The following is a 21,567-nucleotide window of genomic DNA, read 5'->3' as shown; positions in this document are numbered from 1 at the left end:
AATGCTGATAAACGTTGATAAACACTCAAAACGTGGCTTACCAGCATTTTTTTTTTTTTTTTATGTTTTTGATCCATTGGAAATAAATAAATAAATAAAAGCACAAAAAAACGCTAACACTACAAAACGCTAATAGGCGCTATTGCAAAAAATTTAAAAACAACTTTGAAAGACTCACTGCAAAGCACCTGGCGTTTTTATAACATTATTTTAACGTCCAGTGTGCATGGAGCCTTAGGAAAAAAGTGCTAATGGCTCCAACGGCTTCATTATGCTACAACGCTGGCAGCCAGGGACTGTGTCAGGGACATATGTTTTCCAGGGACAACTAAAGGTGGAGACTGTCCATGGAAAAGGATCATGCTAATCTTTTTCTAGGTCACTATAAAGAGACCAGCAGAGGAAGTCTACCCAGATTCCAAAGCAAAGATACCCTTTAACACAACTCACTCACTCACTTAGGGATCTCTAAAGCTAGCCTTACAACGGTAGAACTTCATTTGAAAGATGCAATTTTCAGAACATTTGTTCAATTAAGAGTTAAAGCAGTAGTAAACCCGCAGACGCTGGGAAAGAAAAAAAAATTCCCTGCAGGTCAATTGCATATTGTGGTAGTATGCAACGTATACTAGCACATTATGAGAAACTTGCCTTAGAACGAAGCCCTCCAGCACCACAATGTCACCGCTGAGAGGGCTGACATCTTTCCCTGTCTTCTTTCCGGATTTGCGGCCTCTGGCTACATGAGTGGCCAGGGGCGCAATGCCATCACTCATGTGTATGTGCGCGGGAGCCACCGTTCCTGGCACGGGCTCTGAAGGTCTGGCACTGTAAGCCGGATCTTCAGAGCGCATGCGCTGATGATGCCACCGACTGCATGCACTCTGAATATCTCCTAAACTCTGTATTTTAGGAGATATTCACACTACATTCAGGTAAGCCTTAGGCCGCGTACACACGCGGGGACTGTTCGCCCAACTTTGTCCGCTGAACAGTGTTTCGGCGGACAGTCCGCTCGTGTGTGGGCTTTCAGCGGACAGTTTCAGCGAACAGTCCGCTGAACAAGGTTTTTCGGAAATTCCGAAAAACTGTCCGCTGAAACTTTGTTTCAGCGAACAGTCCCCTCGTGTGTAGGCTTGTTCGTCAAGCTAAGTTCCGCGCATGCTCAGAAAGGATTTACACGCCGAAAGTTATAATGCAGTGTATAGGACGTTGTATTTTCCGTCCCGTCGTACGTGCCGTTCACGTCATCGCGCACGGTTTCAGCAAACTGTTCGTTCGTCGTGTGTGGGCAAGTCCGTCCATGCTAATTTTGAGCGGACTGTTTGCTGAAACTGTTTGACGGACAAAGTTGGGCGAACAGTCCCCGCGTGTGTACGCGGCCTTAAGCTTACCTGTAGGTACAAGTAGTGTAACAGATTTTACTACCTCTTTAAAGGGTTCATTTCAAAATCAGTTTTGACCAGAGTGAGTAAAAAATAAAATTGAAGGACAAGAATGGAAAGTTTTTTCTGAATGTAGCGGAAATGAAGACAATTCTAATTATTGAATTTGCTCCTGCCAAAAAAAAATAAAAATCATAAATAGTCGTCTGCACATGCATTTTTCAAGGGTTATCCAGAAACAAAACATTCTACGAACATCGAGAAATTGGTACACGGTCCTCAAATAAAAGGTCAAACAAATTGTTGAGTCTTTGAAGGCACCATAGAATGGTTAGATGAGTGACTATTATACGGTCTCACTTGAATGAAACTCAACAGATGCAAAGTCAGCCACACCATCGACCAATGAGTGATTGTAATATACCCCACTGGGAAACATAAGAACTATCACAATAATTGATATTAAATATCATGCAAACAATAAGGCAGTAAGAAAACAGTTAAACAAACACAATAAATATAGTCTAATTGGTGTAATACTACATCTATAATATTATTTTCCATTACAAGCAGCAAGAACCCTGTCTCTCTATAGATCCCATTAGTCTGTTCAATAATAGTACCAAGGAACAATAATTCAATTTTCTAGTTTCAGTTAAGCTGAGTTGAGGTAAAATTATATTATGTGTTCCATTTTTTGCCACTGCCCAAAACCATACCAGTGAGTTAACTGCCTTCCACTCAAGACTGGCCTTAGGCCTTGTATGGCTGTACAAAGGACATTAGATTGTTAGCTCTTCTGGAGGTCAATGGTGACAGTCTGAAACTGATGTGATTAGCCCATAATCTCAGCAAAGCATGCTGCCATGTCAGCTCTTCATTATTCAATAAAGTATTATGAACCATTTAAGAAAATAAAAAATCTGTGTGCAATTGTTTACTGTACAAAATAAGAACCGTTGGCATGGTCCATAGGGTGAGTACATGGACTGAAAACTGGCTACAAGGGCGAGTTCAGAGTGATAAATGGGGAGTACTCAGAATGGTCAGGGGTGGGTAGTGGGGTCCCCCCTGGGTTCTGTGCTGGGACCAATCCTGTTTTATTTGTTCATAAACAACCTGGAGGATGGGGTAAACAGTTCAATCTCTGCATTTGTGGATGATACTAAGATAAGCAGGGCAATAACTTCTCTGCAGGAGGTGGAAACCTTACAAAAAGATCTGAACAAATTAATGGGGTGGGCAACTACATGGTAAATGAGGTTGTAGAAAAATGTAAAATAATGCATTTGGGTTGCAAAAATATGAATGCAATCTATACACTGGCGGCTAGAACCTCTGGGGCAATCTAGGATGGAAAAGGACCTGGGGGTCCTAGTAGATAACAGGCTCAGCAATGACATGCAATGCCAAGCTGCTGCTAACAAAGCAAACACAATATTGGCATGCATTAAAAAGGTGATTAATTCCAGAGATAAAACGATAATTCTCCCGCTCTACAAGACTCTGGTCCAGCCGCACCTAGAGTATGCAAACTACGTAGAGGGTTCTTTACCGTAAGAGCGGCAAGGATGTGGAATTCCCTTCCACAGGCAGTGGTTTCAGCAGGGAGCATCAATAGTTTCAAAAAACGATTAGATAAGCACCTGAACGACCGCAACATACAGGGATATACAATGTGATACTGACATATAATCACACACATATGTTGGACTTGATGGACTTGTGTGTTTTTTTTCGACCTCACTGTATGTAACTATGTAACTATTTGCCATTTTTACATGACAGACCTGGAATTACTAATAAGCCCTTCAGAAATGGGTTTCTCCAAAGTAAATTGTACATCAAGGGTCAGTAATGGAATATGGAAGCCTGTTGTTATAAAATACGTGGTCACCAGCTTTTGTTCGACCTGACCTACTATGTAACCCTGCTATCTAGAAATGCGCTTGTCCACCATCTTAAAATTCAAGACGAGTCCACATCAAAAAAGAGGCTCCGTATAGGAAAAAGCTTGTTCCTATATGGAGCCTATTTTTTTGATGTGGACTCATCTTAAGTTCAAATAATTCTAGTTTTCATATTGAATTTAGTTTCCAGGAACACCACCTGTAGTTTTGGTGAATCAGGAGGCAATCAATTTACTTCTATTAGGTTGTGATGTCCACTTTTGCCTTTTTTTAAATTTTTGTTCTATTCCACCATCTTAAAAGACTCCACTCAAATTCAAAGACTTCAATCAAATTCAAAATCAAATCAAACAAAAAATAAATAAATAAATAAAATAAAAATCATATTCAAAGACTCCAGTCAAACGAATAGTAGGCAAAACTTTGCAGTCCCTCGTTTCCAGGAGCACTATTCAGTAGCTTCAATAATCACTTAGACAAATCACTGTGTATTATGCAAATGCCATCAAACCTTTGGGTGCCTTTGGGTAAATCTAGCAGCAGTACTGAAGATGCTTTGCTAAGGTTCTAAAATAACTCTGAGACAAAATATCAGGAATGAATGGCCTTCTACCATTAAAAAACAAAACAAACAAAAAAACATTGATTTTGTTTTTAGAGGGTGCACTGCTCCCCTAACCATAAAAACATATAAACCCCAATTAACTCTCTGAGTAGAAAAATATAAAAGCTCAGCACCTACAAGTTATCACTAAATGAGGGCAGAAGGAATGCCCACAATTTCCTTGATACTAGAATATTACTCTAATTCAGGCATTCAATTACAAAAGTGCAGTTACGTTCTTTTTATTTCTTTCCTTTAATCCAAGAATATGCAATTAGCAGACCTCCAGCTGTTGCAGAACTACAAGTCCCAAGAGGCATAGCAGGACTCTGTCAGCCACAAGCATGACACCCAGCAACAGAGGCATGATGGGACTTGTAGTTTTGCAACAGCTGGAGGTCCGCTAATTGCAGATCTCTGCTTTAATCGGTTTGCTCAGCCCAAGTCAATCAAATAAAAAAAAATAAAAAAAAAAACAATAACCAATAAAAACTAATACCAAACCAAAAAAAACCAATAAAATAAGGATTAGGGTTTTGTCATATGATCACAAGCAGACAGCCCTGAAATGTATGTTGTACAGTACATGACGTCACTCGGATATGCTCAGAGCATCAACAAGGCAACTAATGAAATAAAAAAAAGATACAATATATCATCAGCAAAAAATAGCAAAATGTCATACATCAAGCTCTATGAATTATTCACAGACATTTGTTCTAGCCTAGTGACTTGACAAATCGAGTTCTGACAGCTGATTAACAATGTTCTACATGTAAAGAGACACAATGGATGGTTAAATAAACACAGACAAGGCCATCATTGTTATGAAAAAGTCACAGGCAAATATAAAAGAGGAGGAAATCAGAGGGAGCTAAACTGTGGAAGCCACGCACCCATTTTATTTTTGTTTTTCTATACATTAGGAAATGAGAACACTAGGTGAACTTTCATGAAAAGTTGTCAAAAATAAAATATTATGAGCAAGTGAAAAACAAAAAGAACTGCCTGCAACACCTCTAGCTAGCAAAGTGCTTGCCTCCAGCCTACCGGGCACGTTTACCCCTCCCTGCCCAGGCTAATTTTCAGATTTCAGCTCTGTCCCACTGTGAATGACAATTGCGCAGTCATTCAACACTGTACCCAAACAACATTTTTATAATTTTTTTGAGACAGATAGAGGTCGATTTACTAAAGGCAAATAGACTGTGCACTTTGCAAAGTGAAATTGCACTCTGAAAGTGTAATTGCTTCAGAGCTTAGTAAATGAGCAGAAGCTCTGCTGCCTTCCATCATCCAATCACGTGCAAGCAAAAATTCTGTTTTTTTATTTTCCTTCCATGTGATTGGGTACTCTTTGCAAAGTGAAGCTTTACCTCATTTACTAAACTCTGGAGCAACTGCACTTTGCAAAGTGTACAGTCTATTTGCCTTTAGTAAATCAACCTCATGGAGCTTTCTTTTGTAGGTGGTATTTAATCACCACTGGGTTTTTTATTTTTTGCTAAAAAAAAATGAAACAAAGACAGATCGTTTCTGTTATAAAATGTTGTAAATAAGTAATTTTTCTCCTTCACTGATGGGCACTCAGAGGGTGCACTGATGAGACGGCACTAAAGGGCAATGAGGTGGCACTGATGAGCAGGTACTAATATGCAGCACTGATGGGCACTGATGAGCATTGATAAGCAGCACTAATGGGGACTGATGGGCACTGATAGGCCCACTTATGGTCACTGACAGGCAGCATGGATAGGCACTTATGAGCCCTGATTGGCAGCACTGATGGGCATTGATTGGCAGCACTCATGGGCACTGATGGGTGGCACTGATGAACAGACATTGATGGGCATTAAAGGCAGCACTGATGGGCACTGATTGGTATCACTGATGGGCATTGATTGGCATCACTGCTAGGCACTGTTGGGGCTGCACTGATAATCAGTGCCCTGATTGTCTATGCATATCTCCTCAGTGAGATAAAAGGCTGCTGATTGGCTCTCCTCTCCTCACACGCTGGCAATTTGAGGAAAGGAATGCCGATAACCATGATTTCCCTCAGCTGTGATTGTACACAGCTGATCACATGGGTAGAGAGCCTCGTCATTGCCTCTTTACCGGGATCAGTGATGCGCCATATCCCAGGGACAGGTCACTACTGATCACCGTGCGTCCCCGACCCCCTGCAGGCGCACAAATATGGCAAGAGTGTGGCGACAACATATGACGTTGTCCCAGAACGTGAGAGCCGCTGCCAGCCTGTAAATGAACAATACGGCAGGCTGGAGGTGGTTAAAATCGTGTTAAACATAAAAAATTTAATACATTGCAGCTTTCCAATCATTAGATGCGACGGCTGCATTTTTTTATTTGGAAATTTGGCCAGCAAATTCCGATGGAGCATACACATGGTCGCATTTTCCGACGAAAGCTCTCATCGGTCTTTTGTTGGCTGACATTCCGACAGTGTGTACGCGGCATAATAAGACTAAGCAGGTAGAAAACTTGACAAAGGTTATAACACTCCCTTACTCTGTCCAAAATGCAAAAAAAAGCTTTTCCTTTAGTTCTGCTTTAGTAATTAAATCAGGAATCTCAACTCTTGCCCTCTAAAAGAGGGCATGAGTCGCCACAGGTCAAAGTCAAATACCTAAACTAGAACCACGGGATTCTACAACCCAATGAAGTGCAAAGGAGGTGCTGTATTAGGAGGTTCTTTAGGTTGTGCAGGGTAATGGGACTGTAGGGGGCGCTGTGTGAAGGGATTCATAATGCAGCTTCACCTTTAGATAACTGGCACTGCGGCACAATTAAATCATTTATCTATGTGGCTTCTTGAATAAAATGTGTCAAGACCCAGCTAAAGTATTTATACCAACTCTTATAAGTTCAGCACATCGTTTCAACTCTATCATTACAGAAAATGTATAGCTCAATGCAAACTAAATATACAGTTGAAATATAAAATGTGAAAGCTTTCTAGTTTGCAAATTAATGTGTAATTCACTCCAACTACTTGTAATCAATACATCTCTATCAGGAGTCTGGCAGCTTTTTATCTGGGACAGAAAGAATAGAGTGGTGTCACGGTCACCTTCTTACGCCATCCTGCTGACTAGTCAATGACAGAACAAGACACTATGTTGGTGATAGCATTCTAGAAAAACACAACTAACTATTTTTAAAGAAAATACATATTTTCATTCTTCTTCATATCTGCCTGAAGTTCAGCCTTTACTCTTTATTTGATTTTACTTTCATATTCATTAATCTAAATGTGCATGCAATAAATAATTCAGTTGCATACAAACTGATTACAAAACACATGGCGCCTTACACAGACCAAGCCAGATATTTAATAGCTTTATACACAATATTAATTTTCAATTCCATTTTAGCTAAATTCATTAAATACACGCTCCTTACTTTGATATCTTATCCGTTTAACCCAGATAATTCACTAATATCACTATAAAACGCACACGCCCCTGGCAGACATCACAGCCTAGCTACTCATTTACAGTTTCCACATAGTTTGGCCACACTATCCACAATGCTCATCATAATCCATCATGTAATATAGTTCCTATGACAAATTAGCCAACCTGGGAAATGCAAACAAAGAGAGGGATGAGTATTGCTTTGATTTATTGAAGAAGCTACTTCAATGTGAAATAAATCTTACAGGTAGGTGACGCACGAGGAGCCTATTATGGAAAGGCAAGCAAGCAACATTAGTGATAAGAAGCTGTCATTTTTTAGGTATCCAACAAATAGGTATACAGAATTCACAACATATATATACCCCAATTATCAAAGCAAAAAGTCTTCGCTCTGGTGAATTCTCACCATCACATCCTATCGAAGGGGACCTATCCAACTATCGAAGGGGACCTATAGATAAACACGGGGAGCTGCAGTTGCTAGCCTCCCACTCTAGCTCAGGGGCTTTCTAAGTCTTTGACCCAGAACAATCATGCAGAATATAAAGTCAGAACTCCATATCTGCATATTCATTCCAGGACTGTGTCACAGAAAGCCCTGTAGGCTCTGAATCAGCAGGACAACCTAAGAACTAGCAGTTTAAGAAAAACTGAAATAACAGCCTCAATATTCTCTCTGTTCTGGATTCTCTAACACCTGCAGTGAAGGTTGTCTTCCATGAATACAAACTTACAAACTTCACTGATATATATATTTTTTTTCACATTTTGTTCCAGCAGATACACTTGTTTGAAGGCATGTGCCAACAGGCTATTTAGTTCACATCAAACGGGTTCTGCATTCTAATACAGGTCTATGAGAATTCAAAATCTGCTTGAAACTGGTCAACTACGAGTAAATGAAAAAAGGGAAAGGCTGGCACCATGAAAATCAGCTAAAACATTATTCTTTATCAATACAGGTGAGAAACAGCCATAAAACACTGTGTTTCATTTTTCAGGCCTTAACTTATGGCAGAAATGCGTTGGATTTTTATGACTGTTTTTCACCTGTATTAATAAAGAATAATGTTTTATATGATTTTCATGGTGCCAGCCTTTCCCTTTTTGCATTGGCTGAGTATGGAGGTTTCCAGAGACTTCCTAGGCTGGGTGCTATGTTTCTACGGCTGTCGAAGAATGGGACACTATTCCTCCTTTGACACCAAGCATGGGGCACTATTTATCTGCCTTGGCATGAAGTATTGGGCACTATTGCTCTCACTGACACCAACAATGGGGCACTATTTCTCCTACTGACACCAAGTTTGGGGCATTGTTGCTCCCAATATCACCAACAATGGGGCACTATTCCTCCTACTGTCACCAATGAGGGGACACTATTCCTCCCACTGACACCTGTTACAGGTTAATGAACCTTTCAATGAATAGTGAATGATCTCAAATTCATGTCAAACTGATGTCATCAAGTCCTAAGCCCATCAAAAAAGGGAATCACTAAACCAATTATCCCATTGTTTCTTGAATATGAGCCATTAGCACCCACCAAGACCTCTCATATCAGTGAAGCTGCCCATAAAGGGATTTACTAGATGGATCAATCTAACAATCAACTTTTGTTGAACGGGATGTTGGGATATTTCATTCAATCAGTGTATTCTACAAGAGCACCTGGCTTGTGTGGATGGGGAAATCTGTTCATTTTTTTCTTCAATCAACCCTCTGGCCCCTCTATGACCATCTTAAGATCTGACCTTTGCTGGGCTTGAAGAGATCTATTGCAGATCATGTCTTGTGCGTTTCCAAGCATGTCAAATGCAGGTAAGCAGTAATCCATATACTTAAATGGTGTAGCGTGGATGAAAGTTCATTAGACAGGGAAAATTCTACATTAGACCTGCTTTGCATTGCGCTTAAATGCCCTTAAAAGAAGGTCAAATGCAACTTTTGGCTACAAACTACATTTGAACGCATACATTTGAACAGCGTTGCATTTGAATGCAAAAGGCAGTGCTTGACAAACAACTACATGGACCCATAAAATGAACATTTCAGATAAAACAAACTTTACATTGGCAAGATCGCTCATTAACTAACATAGGTAACATCACTCATGGTAAACTATTCTTTTGACATGTTTTTTATGAATCTCTCAGCAGGAGCATACTCTGTACAGCGAACATAACTAACTGTAATAAGCTTTGCAATGAAACACTCTGATAGTTGGTTTCATTGCAGTACCATTGCTTACCATCCAGAAGCTTGTGTGGGGGGCACTGTGATCTGACACAAGGGGGTTTCCTATACGCTCACTTTTTTTTACACTTGCTCAGGTTTAAATTCCTCTCCACCGTAGGGAAATCAATTAGCACAATCATTTACTGCTCGCTTTATTGCATCCACTATGAGCCATGAATGTATCTGGGGAACTATCAAGCTGTTATGAAAGCCGCATTACAAAAGCTTCACATACAAATCGCGTTCAGCCAGAAATATACTGTTTCTATTATAAATACAGTTTTGTCTATCACTGATGTGTAAAGCTCTGCGATTTTCTGAGATACACGTTTACCAATCTAACTACATTATTTTTTTCTCTGCCAGAAGGAAACATAACTTAAGTCCCAGACCACGTATCTTGGAAGGAGTTTTTCAATGTTTAGTCGCCAAAAGGGAGATCAAGGAAAAATGGGTATGGAAGTTCCTTATTACTGATGGATTTTGATAAGAGTTAGTTGGGTTGGGATAGGGATTCAAAGTTCTGTTGTACTTATGTTAAGATATATGAAAAGTAAGAATTGTTATCTGAAAATATTTCTTAAAGCAAGAAAGACAATCAAACAATCTCCAATAATAATTGCAATGATCACTGCTATATCAAACTTTGTAAACAAAGTACCTGTTCACTGACCTTCAAACAAAAAAAAAAATGACCCTGTTGTCAGTGGAAAGAGCAACAATGTCCCCCATTGTTTGTGTCAGTGGGAGGAATATTGTCCCATTGTTAATGTCAGTAGGAGGAATGGTGCCCCATTGGTGTTGTCGGTGGAAGGAAAAGTGCCCCAATGTTGTGAAGATAGGAGGAATACTGCCCCATTGTTATTGTCGGTAAGGGATAGTGGCCCGTTGTTGGTGACAGTAGGAGGAATAGTGCCCCATTGTTGGTGACAGTAGGAGGAATAGTGCCCCACTGTTGGTGACAGTAGGACGAATAGTGCTCTATAATTGGTGTCAGTGGGAGGAATAGTGTCCCCTCACTGGTGACAGTAGGAGGAATAGTGCCCCATTGTTGGTGATATTGGGAGCAACAATGCCCCATACTTGGTGTCAGTAGGAGAAATAGTGCCCCATTGTTGGTGTCAGTGAGAGCAATAGTGCCCAATACTTCATGCCAAGGCAGATAAATAGTGCCCCATGCTTGGTGTCAAAGGAGGAATAGTGTCCCATTGTTAGTGTCAGTGGGAAAAATAGTGCCCCAAGGGCCAGTTAAAGGTGAGCAGAGGGCTGCTTCTGGCCCATAGGGTTTGGGGACAATTGGTTATGGACATGAATAGAATTTTAGCAATCAGCATATGATTCCAGCATATTGTGTGGCACATTTTAGCTGGTTTCCAAGTTTATTTTGCTGTTGCTATTTAATCTGGTCTCAACAAACAAGCACTCTAGTGTTATATAATTACATTTGTAATGTACCAATAGAGGCGGTACAGGTGGAAGCTGCAACTAGTTTCATGGCCCTGAACTCTGGCCCTGCACACAAATCCTTAGCAGTGGAGGTGACATAATGCCAATGAAATAATTAATCAAAGGAAGGAGGCTGAGTTTCCCAGGAACAGTACAATTCAATTTGTGTGCTGGGGAGTCCAGCTTCACTACTTCAGCCCAAAGTAGCTGTACAAAGGTTCTGGCCTGCTGCCACCCTGTAAATTAAATGTTTATTAGATCTAGCACTTTCACACATAATATAAAGGGTTTCTAGTGCTTAAGAGTTCTATCTTGAGTTAGGCATTGCGCCTACATTTTTCTCCAGAGGCCAGGGAAGGTTAGCTATGTCCTATGCCCTGGCAATCAATGATATAACCTGCAGCACAGTATTTACTATGTGTACCTTGGAGAATAAAACTCTATCAGCTCCAATCCTAGAGACAGACGTTATGCCCATTGGTAAGGCCCGCTGGGAATGTCCTTCCCTCTCTTGAATCCAACAAACTGAATTTCATCTCATACTGTAAAAAAGTACTGCAGAACTATTTTCTGATATCCATAGATATAATAACTCTAATGCTATGTAGTGAACGGGAGTGATAAAAGATATGATCTTCAAGTTCAACCTAATGTACTTTAGACAATGTAAATGATGCCTGAGTTGTTATTCACACACCCTTCCAAAACAGTCCATCAAAGAGTCCATGACTCTAATCTACCGAGCTGACAAAGGTAAATATATAATAACAAAGACTACATAGACTTAGTAACTTCACCCTTAGCCAACTTATCAAGAATGACACTGTAGCCAGAAAAGGCCCTACCTGTCACTCCCTTCTGCTGAACAATGATAGATGCACAACACATATAATAGACACATACAAACAGCACAATTTGCATATATCAGAGTGTATAAAAAAAAAAAACCTTCCATAAAAATTATTATATAGGCTGATAGTATCTCTAGCCAAAATATTTAAAGTTCTGAATACAATAGGGAATAGTAAAACTGCTGCCATTTTTCTTTTTTGGAAAGTATCCCAATAACTTCCTCTCAAGGATACACAACAGGAAGCTCCGGGTGCGGAGTGAAACACCTTGGGGGCGTGATCTGGTTGGCGCTTGGGCTGAGGCTGTTACACTTGGCTTTCTTTGATGTGCGACTTTTAGGACTTCCTTTCCCTACTGGATGTTTTGATCTGGGACAAGCTCTGCCTTTGTCGGCACACCTAGTGGTTTACAGGAGGACCTGGTGGAGCCTTGAGCTGCACCTGTCATTTTTGTCACAGGAAGTGAAAAGAAGTCTCTCTAAGGCTGGGTTCACATCTGAGCATAGGCAGGAGCTCACATTTCCGCTTGAGTTTTTTCAGTCAAATGGGCTGCTCTTTGCGTGACAAACACCCCAAAGAAGCACCAAAACCTTTTTTGGAGTGCAGCATGGCAAGTTTTTGCAGTACAAGTTTTGTTGAATTTGTAGCATGTGTGCTGTGTGACAAAACGTGTGACATATGTGTGCCTGCTACCCACGCTTAGGGTGCTTCTAACAATCAATGCCACTGCAAGCACAACGTGCATTTGCTGTGCATTTCCAAAATGTGCATCAAAACGCACGTTTTCTGTATGCTTTGTTGCACATTTTGGAAATACCAAGTGTGAATAAGTAAGGAAAATTCCCTCTTTTAGACAGTTTTCATAGAAACAGGTTTCACTTCAACTCCTGTTCTGGTGACAACCGTAAAATGTTACATTTCTCATAACCTTGTTTTTAAGCTGGGAGGAGGAATCTCCCCGGGACAAGGGTTTTAACACTTTTGCCTATTGACACTGGCTGCATGCTCACTGAATTACTATAATCATACATTGCTACATTACTCTGGCGACTTGGAAACAAAAGTGCACATAAGTTCGGGGGTATCATTCTCTCGTTATTTATTTTACATTAGGGGAGTGAGGATGGCAGACCCAAGCAACACCGATACAGAGATCTCTGACAGATAGAAGAGAGGGATGGAATGGGAACCTTTGGCTTAGAGAGCAAACACAACTAACTCTTTAATCCTAGGGATAGATTTGTGTGGGCTAAAGAAAATGTTCCATGCAATGCTTGGTGGGAATTATTGCGACTAGGGTTGAGCTTGCACTTAATCTGAACCTATGGTTGGATGAACCTGGAAGAAAGCAGTCAGTGCAGCCCTTATCATTTGTGAGTAAGGGATTCACCACCCCTCAGCTGAACCTGCACAAAGGCGTGTGGATGCTCGTGACATCCCTGACCTAAATGGCCATATTAAGTCGATATTATTGACCTAATATGACCATATTTGATCAGTGTCGTTGACCCAACATGTCCATGAGTCAGCTGAGGGTGTGAGGAATCCCCACCTTTATCTGACTGACCCAGCACTGACAGCTTCCTACAAGGCTTGAACCAAACCCAAACTCATCCCTAATTGTGACACACCATTTTATATCTTCCAACATCAGATTTCTTTACTACGTTCGTCCTTCAGTCACATGACATCTCAGAGCTGTGAAGGAGGCTGGCACAGGAAGACTTCCCTATACCAGAAGTTGTTATCAGATTTAAAAAATAGGGCAGGTATCTATAACATTCAGCAGACGTTATTGACTGTGGGTCCTACTCTGGTCCATTTCTAAATGGTGAAGTATCTCCACAAAGGGCCACCAGCCCAACACACCTTATTAGTACTGGCCCAGGCCTCCATTGTCAATATGTGATTCAGTGTGACTGTATCCACCCACAAATGAAGTTCCTGTCCAAATACACTTTATGAGCATCTAGCTTAATCATTGTTCAGACTGTAAATTCCCTGGGTACTAGAAACACACAGTAAATGAATGGCATGTATTCATTAAATCATCAGTAAAAACCCTAAAACAGCTCCCTACAATATGTTTGACAGGTACGCTTTAACAATTATCTCTGTGAGAACTTGCATTGTAGGGCAAAGCAGTATGGAAAGTCATTTGCAGTGTCGAGGTTTTGCTTCCCTACAGGTAGTGTAAACTGCAGGTAATATTACGGTAGCAGGCTACAGATTTCAATGACTTTTGTGTACACACCATATCTATTACAGATAAGCCAGCAGTAACCTTGAAAAGGTGTGCACCTGTAACTTCACGATCCGGACTTGACAGGTATAGAAGGTACAGAGCAAGAATCATTCACAATTTTCTGGATAGCTTACATGGATGATACAACACAGACCCTGCATGTTTTATTTTATTTTTTTGCTGCATATACAGCAAGGTGTCAGGCTCTTTAATGCATCAGTCCACCCAAATATATTACTACTTGCTAGACACTAAAGCACAGGTCTCAAACTGGCGGCCCTCCAGCTGTTGCAGAACTACAAGTGCCATGAGGCATTGCAAGGTTGACAGTTACAAGCATGACTCCCACAGGCAAACGCATGATGGGACTTGTAGTTCCGAAAACAGCTGGAGAGCTGCCAGTGTGAGACCCTGGCACTAAAGAGTCAAATTCCTCAGTGGCATTTTTTTTTTAAAGTGGTTGTAAACTATTACATATACCCAGTAAAGTGACTAGCCTCAGGTTCTATGCAGAAATTAAACAAATCCTCCTACATAAGTTGTACCTGTTTACCGGCAGCCCTCTCTTCTCTACATGGATTCAAAGTCCAGACTTTATACAGGTTATCTGAGCTTTCATAAAGCAGGGGGCAGAGAGCTGAACTTACACTCTGCAGAGCTCAGTGAGGAGAACTCTGAGAGCTGATTGAAGGGAATGGAAGGGACGCACCCTCCTCCACACAGCAAGCAAGAACAGAGCTAAGGCTGTTAATCACAGGCTGTGTGCTGGAGCTCTCTCCCCGTCACCTTTTTTTCTCTTGGTGTCAGGAAAACTTGTCAGAAGTTACTCATGCAAATAGCGGAGGGACCAGGCAACAGACAGAAGTGACACCATTGGACAGAGTTGGACGTTGAACAGAGACAAGTACACATTATAGAGAGATATGCTTTGTTCATATTTCATGTCTGAACAAACAATTTCTCTAGCGCTCAAAAGACCAGTCACCAGTCAGGAACAGATGCATGATCTATACAATCTCAAAGACAAATTCTTCAGCGGTGCAGCCCTCCTCAGAAAGGAGAATCCAACTAGAAACTGCAAAACGACTCACAGGGGGCACAAACGCCTGGTGCATTACCCAAGGCTTATTAAAGGAAACCAAACATCCAAATAAATGCTCACAAACGACAGAAGAAATTCCACATGACACTCTTTGATGGTCAATCAACGTGGCAACGGAGGACCGAGCAGTTGGCAATGTCGTCAACTGGCGCGTTTTGGGGGGGGGGTGGGAGCTCATATATAATTGCTTCTGTCGTTTGTGAGTATTCATTTGGCTGTTTGGTTTTCTTTAATACACCTTGGGTAATGCACCAGGTGTTTGCACCCCCTGTGAGTTCTTTTAATATTTCATGTCTGAGATTTACAACCACTTTATTAGCTGTGGTAGTATTTCCCTGCTTTGCATGTTCCACCTCAATGTCTAGCTCTTTCTTCTGCCACATGGGGAGTCTCACTATCCAAGCTGCAATCTTTCCAGCATAAAACCAAAACATAATCCAACAGGGATGACAAGAAGTCTCTCTAAGCCCTTGTACACATGGTCGGACATTCTGAAGGAAAATGTCCGACAGGACCGCGTTGTCGGATAATCCGACCGTGTGTGGGCTCCATCGCACTGTTTCCGTCGGAATATCCGACCGACAAAATTTTAGAACTGGGCTATAAAATTTTCCGACAACATGATCCGATCGGACAAAGTTTGTAGAGAATTCTGATCGGACAAAGTGCCACGCATGCTCAGATCAAGTTACGAGACCAAAGCTATTGGCTACTAGCCTGAACGTAGTCCCATTGTAACGAAATAACGTCATCACGTTACGAACGATCGGATTTTCTGACAACTTTGTCCGACCGTGTGTATGCAACACCAGTTTCGAACAAAATCCGTCGGACAAAATCCGACGGATTTTGTTGTCAGAATGTCCGACCGTGTGTATAAGGGCCAATATTACTCAGGCACATCTACACACCATGGCATTCAAGACAGGACTGTGCCAAGGTAAATGGGATCATAGAGATCATACTGGCAGAATCCATGATAGATGTGGTAACACAGTGGGTGATTCAGCTCTCTAATGACTACTAACCAAATTATCAGATTGTTATGGACTCACCCTTTAGGGTAGTGCAAGGTGCAATGACTCTAAGTCAAGTGCAGCAACTGATGGTATTAGCAACCATTCCTTTCAATTTGATATGAGGATAGTGAAATATTAAATCTGATTTGCTGCTATAGGTTATTGCTATTTGCAATGTATTTTCACTGACTTATCACGCGAGCCTGCAAGAGGTGCTTAACAATAATAGTTCAATGAACAAGCGGTATGTAATAGTTCACAGCAGCCTATCAGAGAATAGATTTCAATAGTCTGATCACTTCATGCCTCTGAAAACTGACATCTAATTGCTTGCCACAGGTCACAGAACATCAGATCATTAAGTAAGAACTCCATGAAAATTTTTTATTCTGCAATGCAGTGGGGCTCTGCCTGCACCACATGGGATAGCTGCTCATTTTGTGTAGAAGGGAAAGATGTACTTGCCCAATCCTTCAATCCTCCGGACCCCCCACATCCATCTGTGGACTGTTCCTGCCGTCGTCATGTCCATAGCCAGTCTATGGCTGTGATGACGTCAGGAACAGTCCATTCACAAGACCACTAGCATGCGGGGGCATAAATGGCAGGGACCGGTCTTGTGGACAGCAGATTAGGTAAGTATATCTCTGTTCCACAATCCCCTAGATGCATAGCCCTACTTCATGGGAAAATACAATTGTTTCCATGGAGCTCTTCTTTAAAGCCCAACTGCAAAGAAGATGATACTCCCCCACACTTTGGTATTGGACTGTCCTTCAGTATCATCACATCCAGTGCAGGGCTATAGACCCTGCTTTGGTCTTGATGACATCAGGACCCTGGAGCATGGGGGAGAAGACGCTGCAGGGACAGATTCAAAATTGATGAACATTTAAACATTTTGAATTGAAATAAGACAGTAAGTTTGAATAAAATTCAAAAAAAAAAAAAGACAAAACGAATTCCGAATACGAATCCCTAATACGAATTGAATGAAACAAACCGAATTTAACAAAATAAATGAATCTAAACTAAACAATTGTTTTGATCATGCACATGTCTACTCCATGTTAAACCTGTACAAACTTTTTCAACATGGCTGATTTTGATTTTGATTTTGATTTTGGCTGATTAAAAAAACAAAAAAAAAAAACACCTGTCCCATGATTAAAAGCTTTAGCAAAGGGGAGGTAAGTATTATGTTTCTTCTTTAGATTTTGTGAATGGGCAAAGAAGTAGATGCAGCACACTGATAAGGTCATCACTCTGTTCTCTCTTGCAGTCAGCATATTCCTAGAGTTGACTGTAATGCCCTGTACACACAGTTGGACATTCCGACGACAAAATCCCTTGGATTTTTTCCAACAGATTTTGGCCAAACTTGTCTTGCATACACACAGTCGCACAAAGTTGTCAGAAAATCCGATCGTTCAGAACGCGGTGACGTAGAACACGTAAGACGGGACTACAAAGAGGGCAATAGCCAATAGCTTTGTCTCGTAATTTATTCTGAGTATGTGTGCCACTTTGTCCGTCAGAATTGTCTACACATGATCAGAATTTAAACGATCGGTTGTCGGAATATTTTTAGATCCAGCTCTCAAACTTTGTGTGTCGGAAATTCCGCCGGAAAAAGTCAGATGGAGCCCACACACGATTGAATTTTCCGACAACAAGATCCGATCGCACATTTTTCATCGGAAAGTCCAACCGTGTGTACAGGGCATAAGAATGTGTAAAGCTGTAGAGCCCTGACTGGCTCGGAGTGCTGCCTCTTCTTCTCCTATTGTGAGTTCTGCAGTGCAGTGGATTGCAGAAGATTAATATAAATGATGATAATTATGCTAGTTCTATGTAATAAAACATAACTGAGTGAAAGTTAAATTTTCAAATCTACCTGGAACTTAGCGGTACATAAATCTCTTTATTTGTGTGGATTTAGTACATGCTAAAAACCTAATTATCATATGTAGAACGTCAGCACTACCATCATTACAATTTCCTGCTAACCATTATAATCTCAAGAAAGGTCAATGATCCATAACATTTCCATTAAATGCTAATAAAACTGACCTGATCTGTCGTCGGAATCCTCAAACTCCACGTTGAAGGAATGGCCATTATTTATGATGAGTTTGGCAGTTGATGGATCATAGTTAATGGTCAAAGGATGAAGTGAATGGTCATGTTTGGCTTCACTTGTGACAATGTCAATAGGGGACTGGGTATCACCCAGAGCGATAGGGAAGGACTGATGCCAAGTGTCGGGTCCTACATTGGAAAAAAAAAAGGAAGAAAAAAAGTAAATTACGATGATATTATTTCATGTTCAGATCTTCAAACTCGTCATTCTTTCATAGTGTACAAACCAAGCAAAGCAGGTAATGGAAGATTTACAATATAAACTCATATTTGTATCATACTACTTTAAATAGCTTTATTTTATACAATTTATCTAGAAATGGTTCTCTGCCTGTCAGGGCATGGGGGATTGAATGGACATGAGAGATCAGGAATGTACTATAAAAACTGACAAGGTTTTTCAAGGTCAAAATTAAATGAAAACGTTAGCATGTTGCAATAGGATTCAAAGTTTAATCAGTACCTTTTTAGTTAATATTGTATTTGTAAGAGTTTACACCGGACAGTCCACACTAATATTAACTCACTCAAAGGACATTGCTGCACTTTGTGGCATGGGAAAAAAAAATCCTCAATGGGAAAGCCTAAGATCACAAGTATTAATACCAATTAATGTTCCAAAATTGGTCAGAATCATGCTGCAGATGGGACATTTTGTTAATAATTTTTATTTATAAAATAATTTCAAATTATGCCTGTGATGAGATGTCAAGGTCAAGCATGATGAAACACTGCATTTTTTTTTTCTTTCTTTAGTTTAATGGTGATTTATATATTTAGAAAACATGGAAAAATACTCTACGTGAAAGATAAATATTTTCCACTTAATGCTACAATATAGGGAAGTAATGAGAAATTCTGTCTGGTGTCTTGTTATTTGTAGGAGAACAAATTACCAGCCTAAGTGTCATATAAACTGATCTTTACATTGAAAGAGTTCCAGATGCAATTAGTTTAATTTCTTATTGCTGCAGTCCAGAGGGGACTCTACAAGTTAATGAAAAGGCAATACAGCATAATGAATAAAACAGGGCACTCTATTTCTGTCGAGGAGGCTGCCTGAGAAACTGATACTACTATCATCTATTCCATATTGAAGGTACAACATTCAAAAATAGAGCCATGGGTGATCTCTTCAGGAATCACCAATGCTCTTGGGCTATTTATTGTTTTAGTTTATGTATAAATAGTTTAGTTTAAATAAGTGCCCGTGACACCAGTTAGCATACTAAGACCATTCAAGAAGGGCTTGTAAGTAGATGTCAAGGCTAGGGGGGGCCACCTGTCCCCATCACTCACCATTGTCAGGACCATATCCCCAAGCGTGTGCCATGATCAAAGGCTCTCTGCTGCTCCTGCTGGTCAAGTTCTTCTTCTGGATGCCAGTTAGTCAGTGTCAGCCACCAGGCTTCTTCTTGCGGGCTTTTATAGGGTCCCACCAGCTCCATCTCACATACACCATAGCAGGTGGGTTTGGCTCTCAGAGATCAGCCTGTTAAAGGGCGGAGAGAACAAAAAATAACCCCTTCTTCTCCCTTAGGGTGAGGATGATGATATTCTCTAATGACTGTCCCTTCTTCTGCACTCCTCCCATTTTTTGATCTTTAACTTCTGTATACAGAGTACACATGCACGCCACACAAAGTCAGCGAGGCCATTCACGTGCACCCATAACAAACTGAGCTTCCTCCAGACCTGGCAAGTTTACCCTGTCAACAGTGACACATAAAACTACAAATGGCCGAGCTAAATCACTAAGGATAATGCTTTCAACTTGCACACTGCAAGGCAAGAAAACTATCAGCAATTCCAAATCCAAACCTTGCACACAGAGTACTTACTATACATTAGAGAAGGATGGGAGATCCAGATTCAAATCTCCATTCAAAACATTATCCTAAACTTGGTCCTTTGGTCTGATTCACCTTGGCACTGTTCAGTCCTCCATGCATCTAGAGCTGACTACTCCAATGGGAGATGCAGAAACACTTCTTCCCCTCTTCACAAGATAAAATAGAATGTTCAAGGTCAAGTGTAGTTTTATCATGATGATGTCCCTTGTAATTTAATGTGGTCTTCTTGAATACTCAACCAACTTTGTATGATCACCAAAAAAAAAAAAGAAAATCTGCAGCGGATCTCAAGGGTCACCTTGTGGGCTTCAAGAGCTATAGAAGTCTGTTTTTGAAGGACACTTGCAGGAATCCAAGGAAAGAAAAGGGGGTGTAAGGTATCCTAAGCATTGTATCGAATCAGCAGAGGGGTAGAAGGTATCCTAAGCATTCCATGAAAATAAGAAAGGGGTTATAAGGCATCCTAAGCATTCCATCAAAATAAGAGGGGGTTATAAAGTATCCTAAGCATTACTGTCCAAAAAGCAGGGGGTATGAGGTGTCCTAGGCACTGCATCCAAAGAAGAGGGGGCAATAAAGTATCCTAAGCATTGCATCCAGTGAGCAGGGTTTACAAGGTGTCCTATGCATTGCATCCAAAAAGCAACGAGTTGTAAGACATCCTAGAAGCAACACAAATTCATGCTACATATAAGCACTAGAATTAACACAGCAATGGCATCTGACAGCTCATGTCTCACCCACTGTGTAAACCTGCGCTCCTCCTCTCCTCTCTCCATCACACAGTAACTGCAAGAACGTGTAAAATCGGATCACATTAGGATTGGGAAATCATTCAGACACTTGCATGAAACCCTCAACCACAGACAACAAAATAATTCACCCCCCAGCTCCTAACCACCTCCAGCTTCTCCCATGCACCTACCTTTACTCCCTTGGCTTGGCATGATCCAAAAATAATCCGAAATCTCACACATTGCCATAAATCATACATTGACCTTGCTATTCTGAGACGTGGAACTGCGTTTGTGTGATCTGTTTTATTAATTAGGATGGGATTACATTCCATCGCTGGTCGTCTTCTGCCCCCTGCTGGGAAAATTGTAGAATAGCGGCCCCTGGTTGTGTTCTGAGATGTCATCTGTATGTAGCCCGACATCTATATCTATAGAGAGTCACTTCATGGGTGCTACACTTTACACAGCTCATTAGTTTCAATAAGCTCTGATCACAGGTTCTGTGTATTCACTTGGACTGATATAACAGAACGCTTTACTAAAATGAGATAGTCATTTTTTTTCACGGTTGTCTTTGTTTTTTGTTTTTTTT

At 40.8% G+C, this 21,567-nt stretch overlaps 1 protein-coding gene across 1 annotated transcript in view; it reads right to left on the bottom strand.

The window, feature by feature from the left end:
• LOC143997387 (carbonic anhydrase 2-like) overlaps nt 1–20,461 on the bottom strand; it is a 54,690-nt gene extending 34,229 nt beyond the window's left edge. The window contains exons 1-3 of the mRNA XM_077492976.1: nt 20,227–20,461; nt 19,685–19,877; nt 18,317–18,514 (exon numbers count right to left, since the gene is read on the bottom strand). Coding sequence (XP_077349102.1) covers nt 18,317–18,514; nt 19,685–19,718 — 232 coding nt within the window. The 5' untranslated portion in view covers nt 19,719–19,877; nt 20,227–20,461. The remainder of the gene's footprint in view (nt 1–18,316; nt 18,515–19,684; nt 19,878–20,226) is intronic.
• Nucleotides 20,462–21,567: the final 1,106 nt, after the last annotated feature.

Source organism: Lithobates pipiens, unplaced genomic scaffold, assembly GCF_037356315.1.
Source record: "Lithobates pipiens isolate NorthernLeopardFrog02 unplaced genomic scaffold, aLitPip1_a1.2 Scaffold_19, whole genome shotgun sequence".
Classification (NCBI taxonomy): Eukaryota; Metazoa; Chordata; class Amphibia; order Anura; family Ranidae; genus Lithobates; species Lithobates pipiens.
Note: the sequence above shows the minus strand (reverse complement) of the source record. Positions and strands in the feature narration are given on the sequence as shown.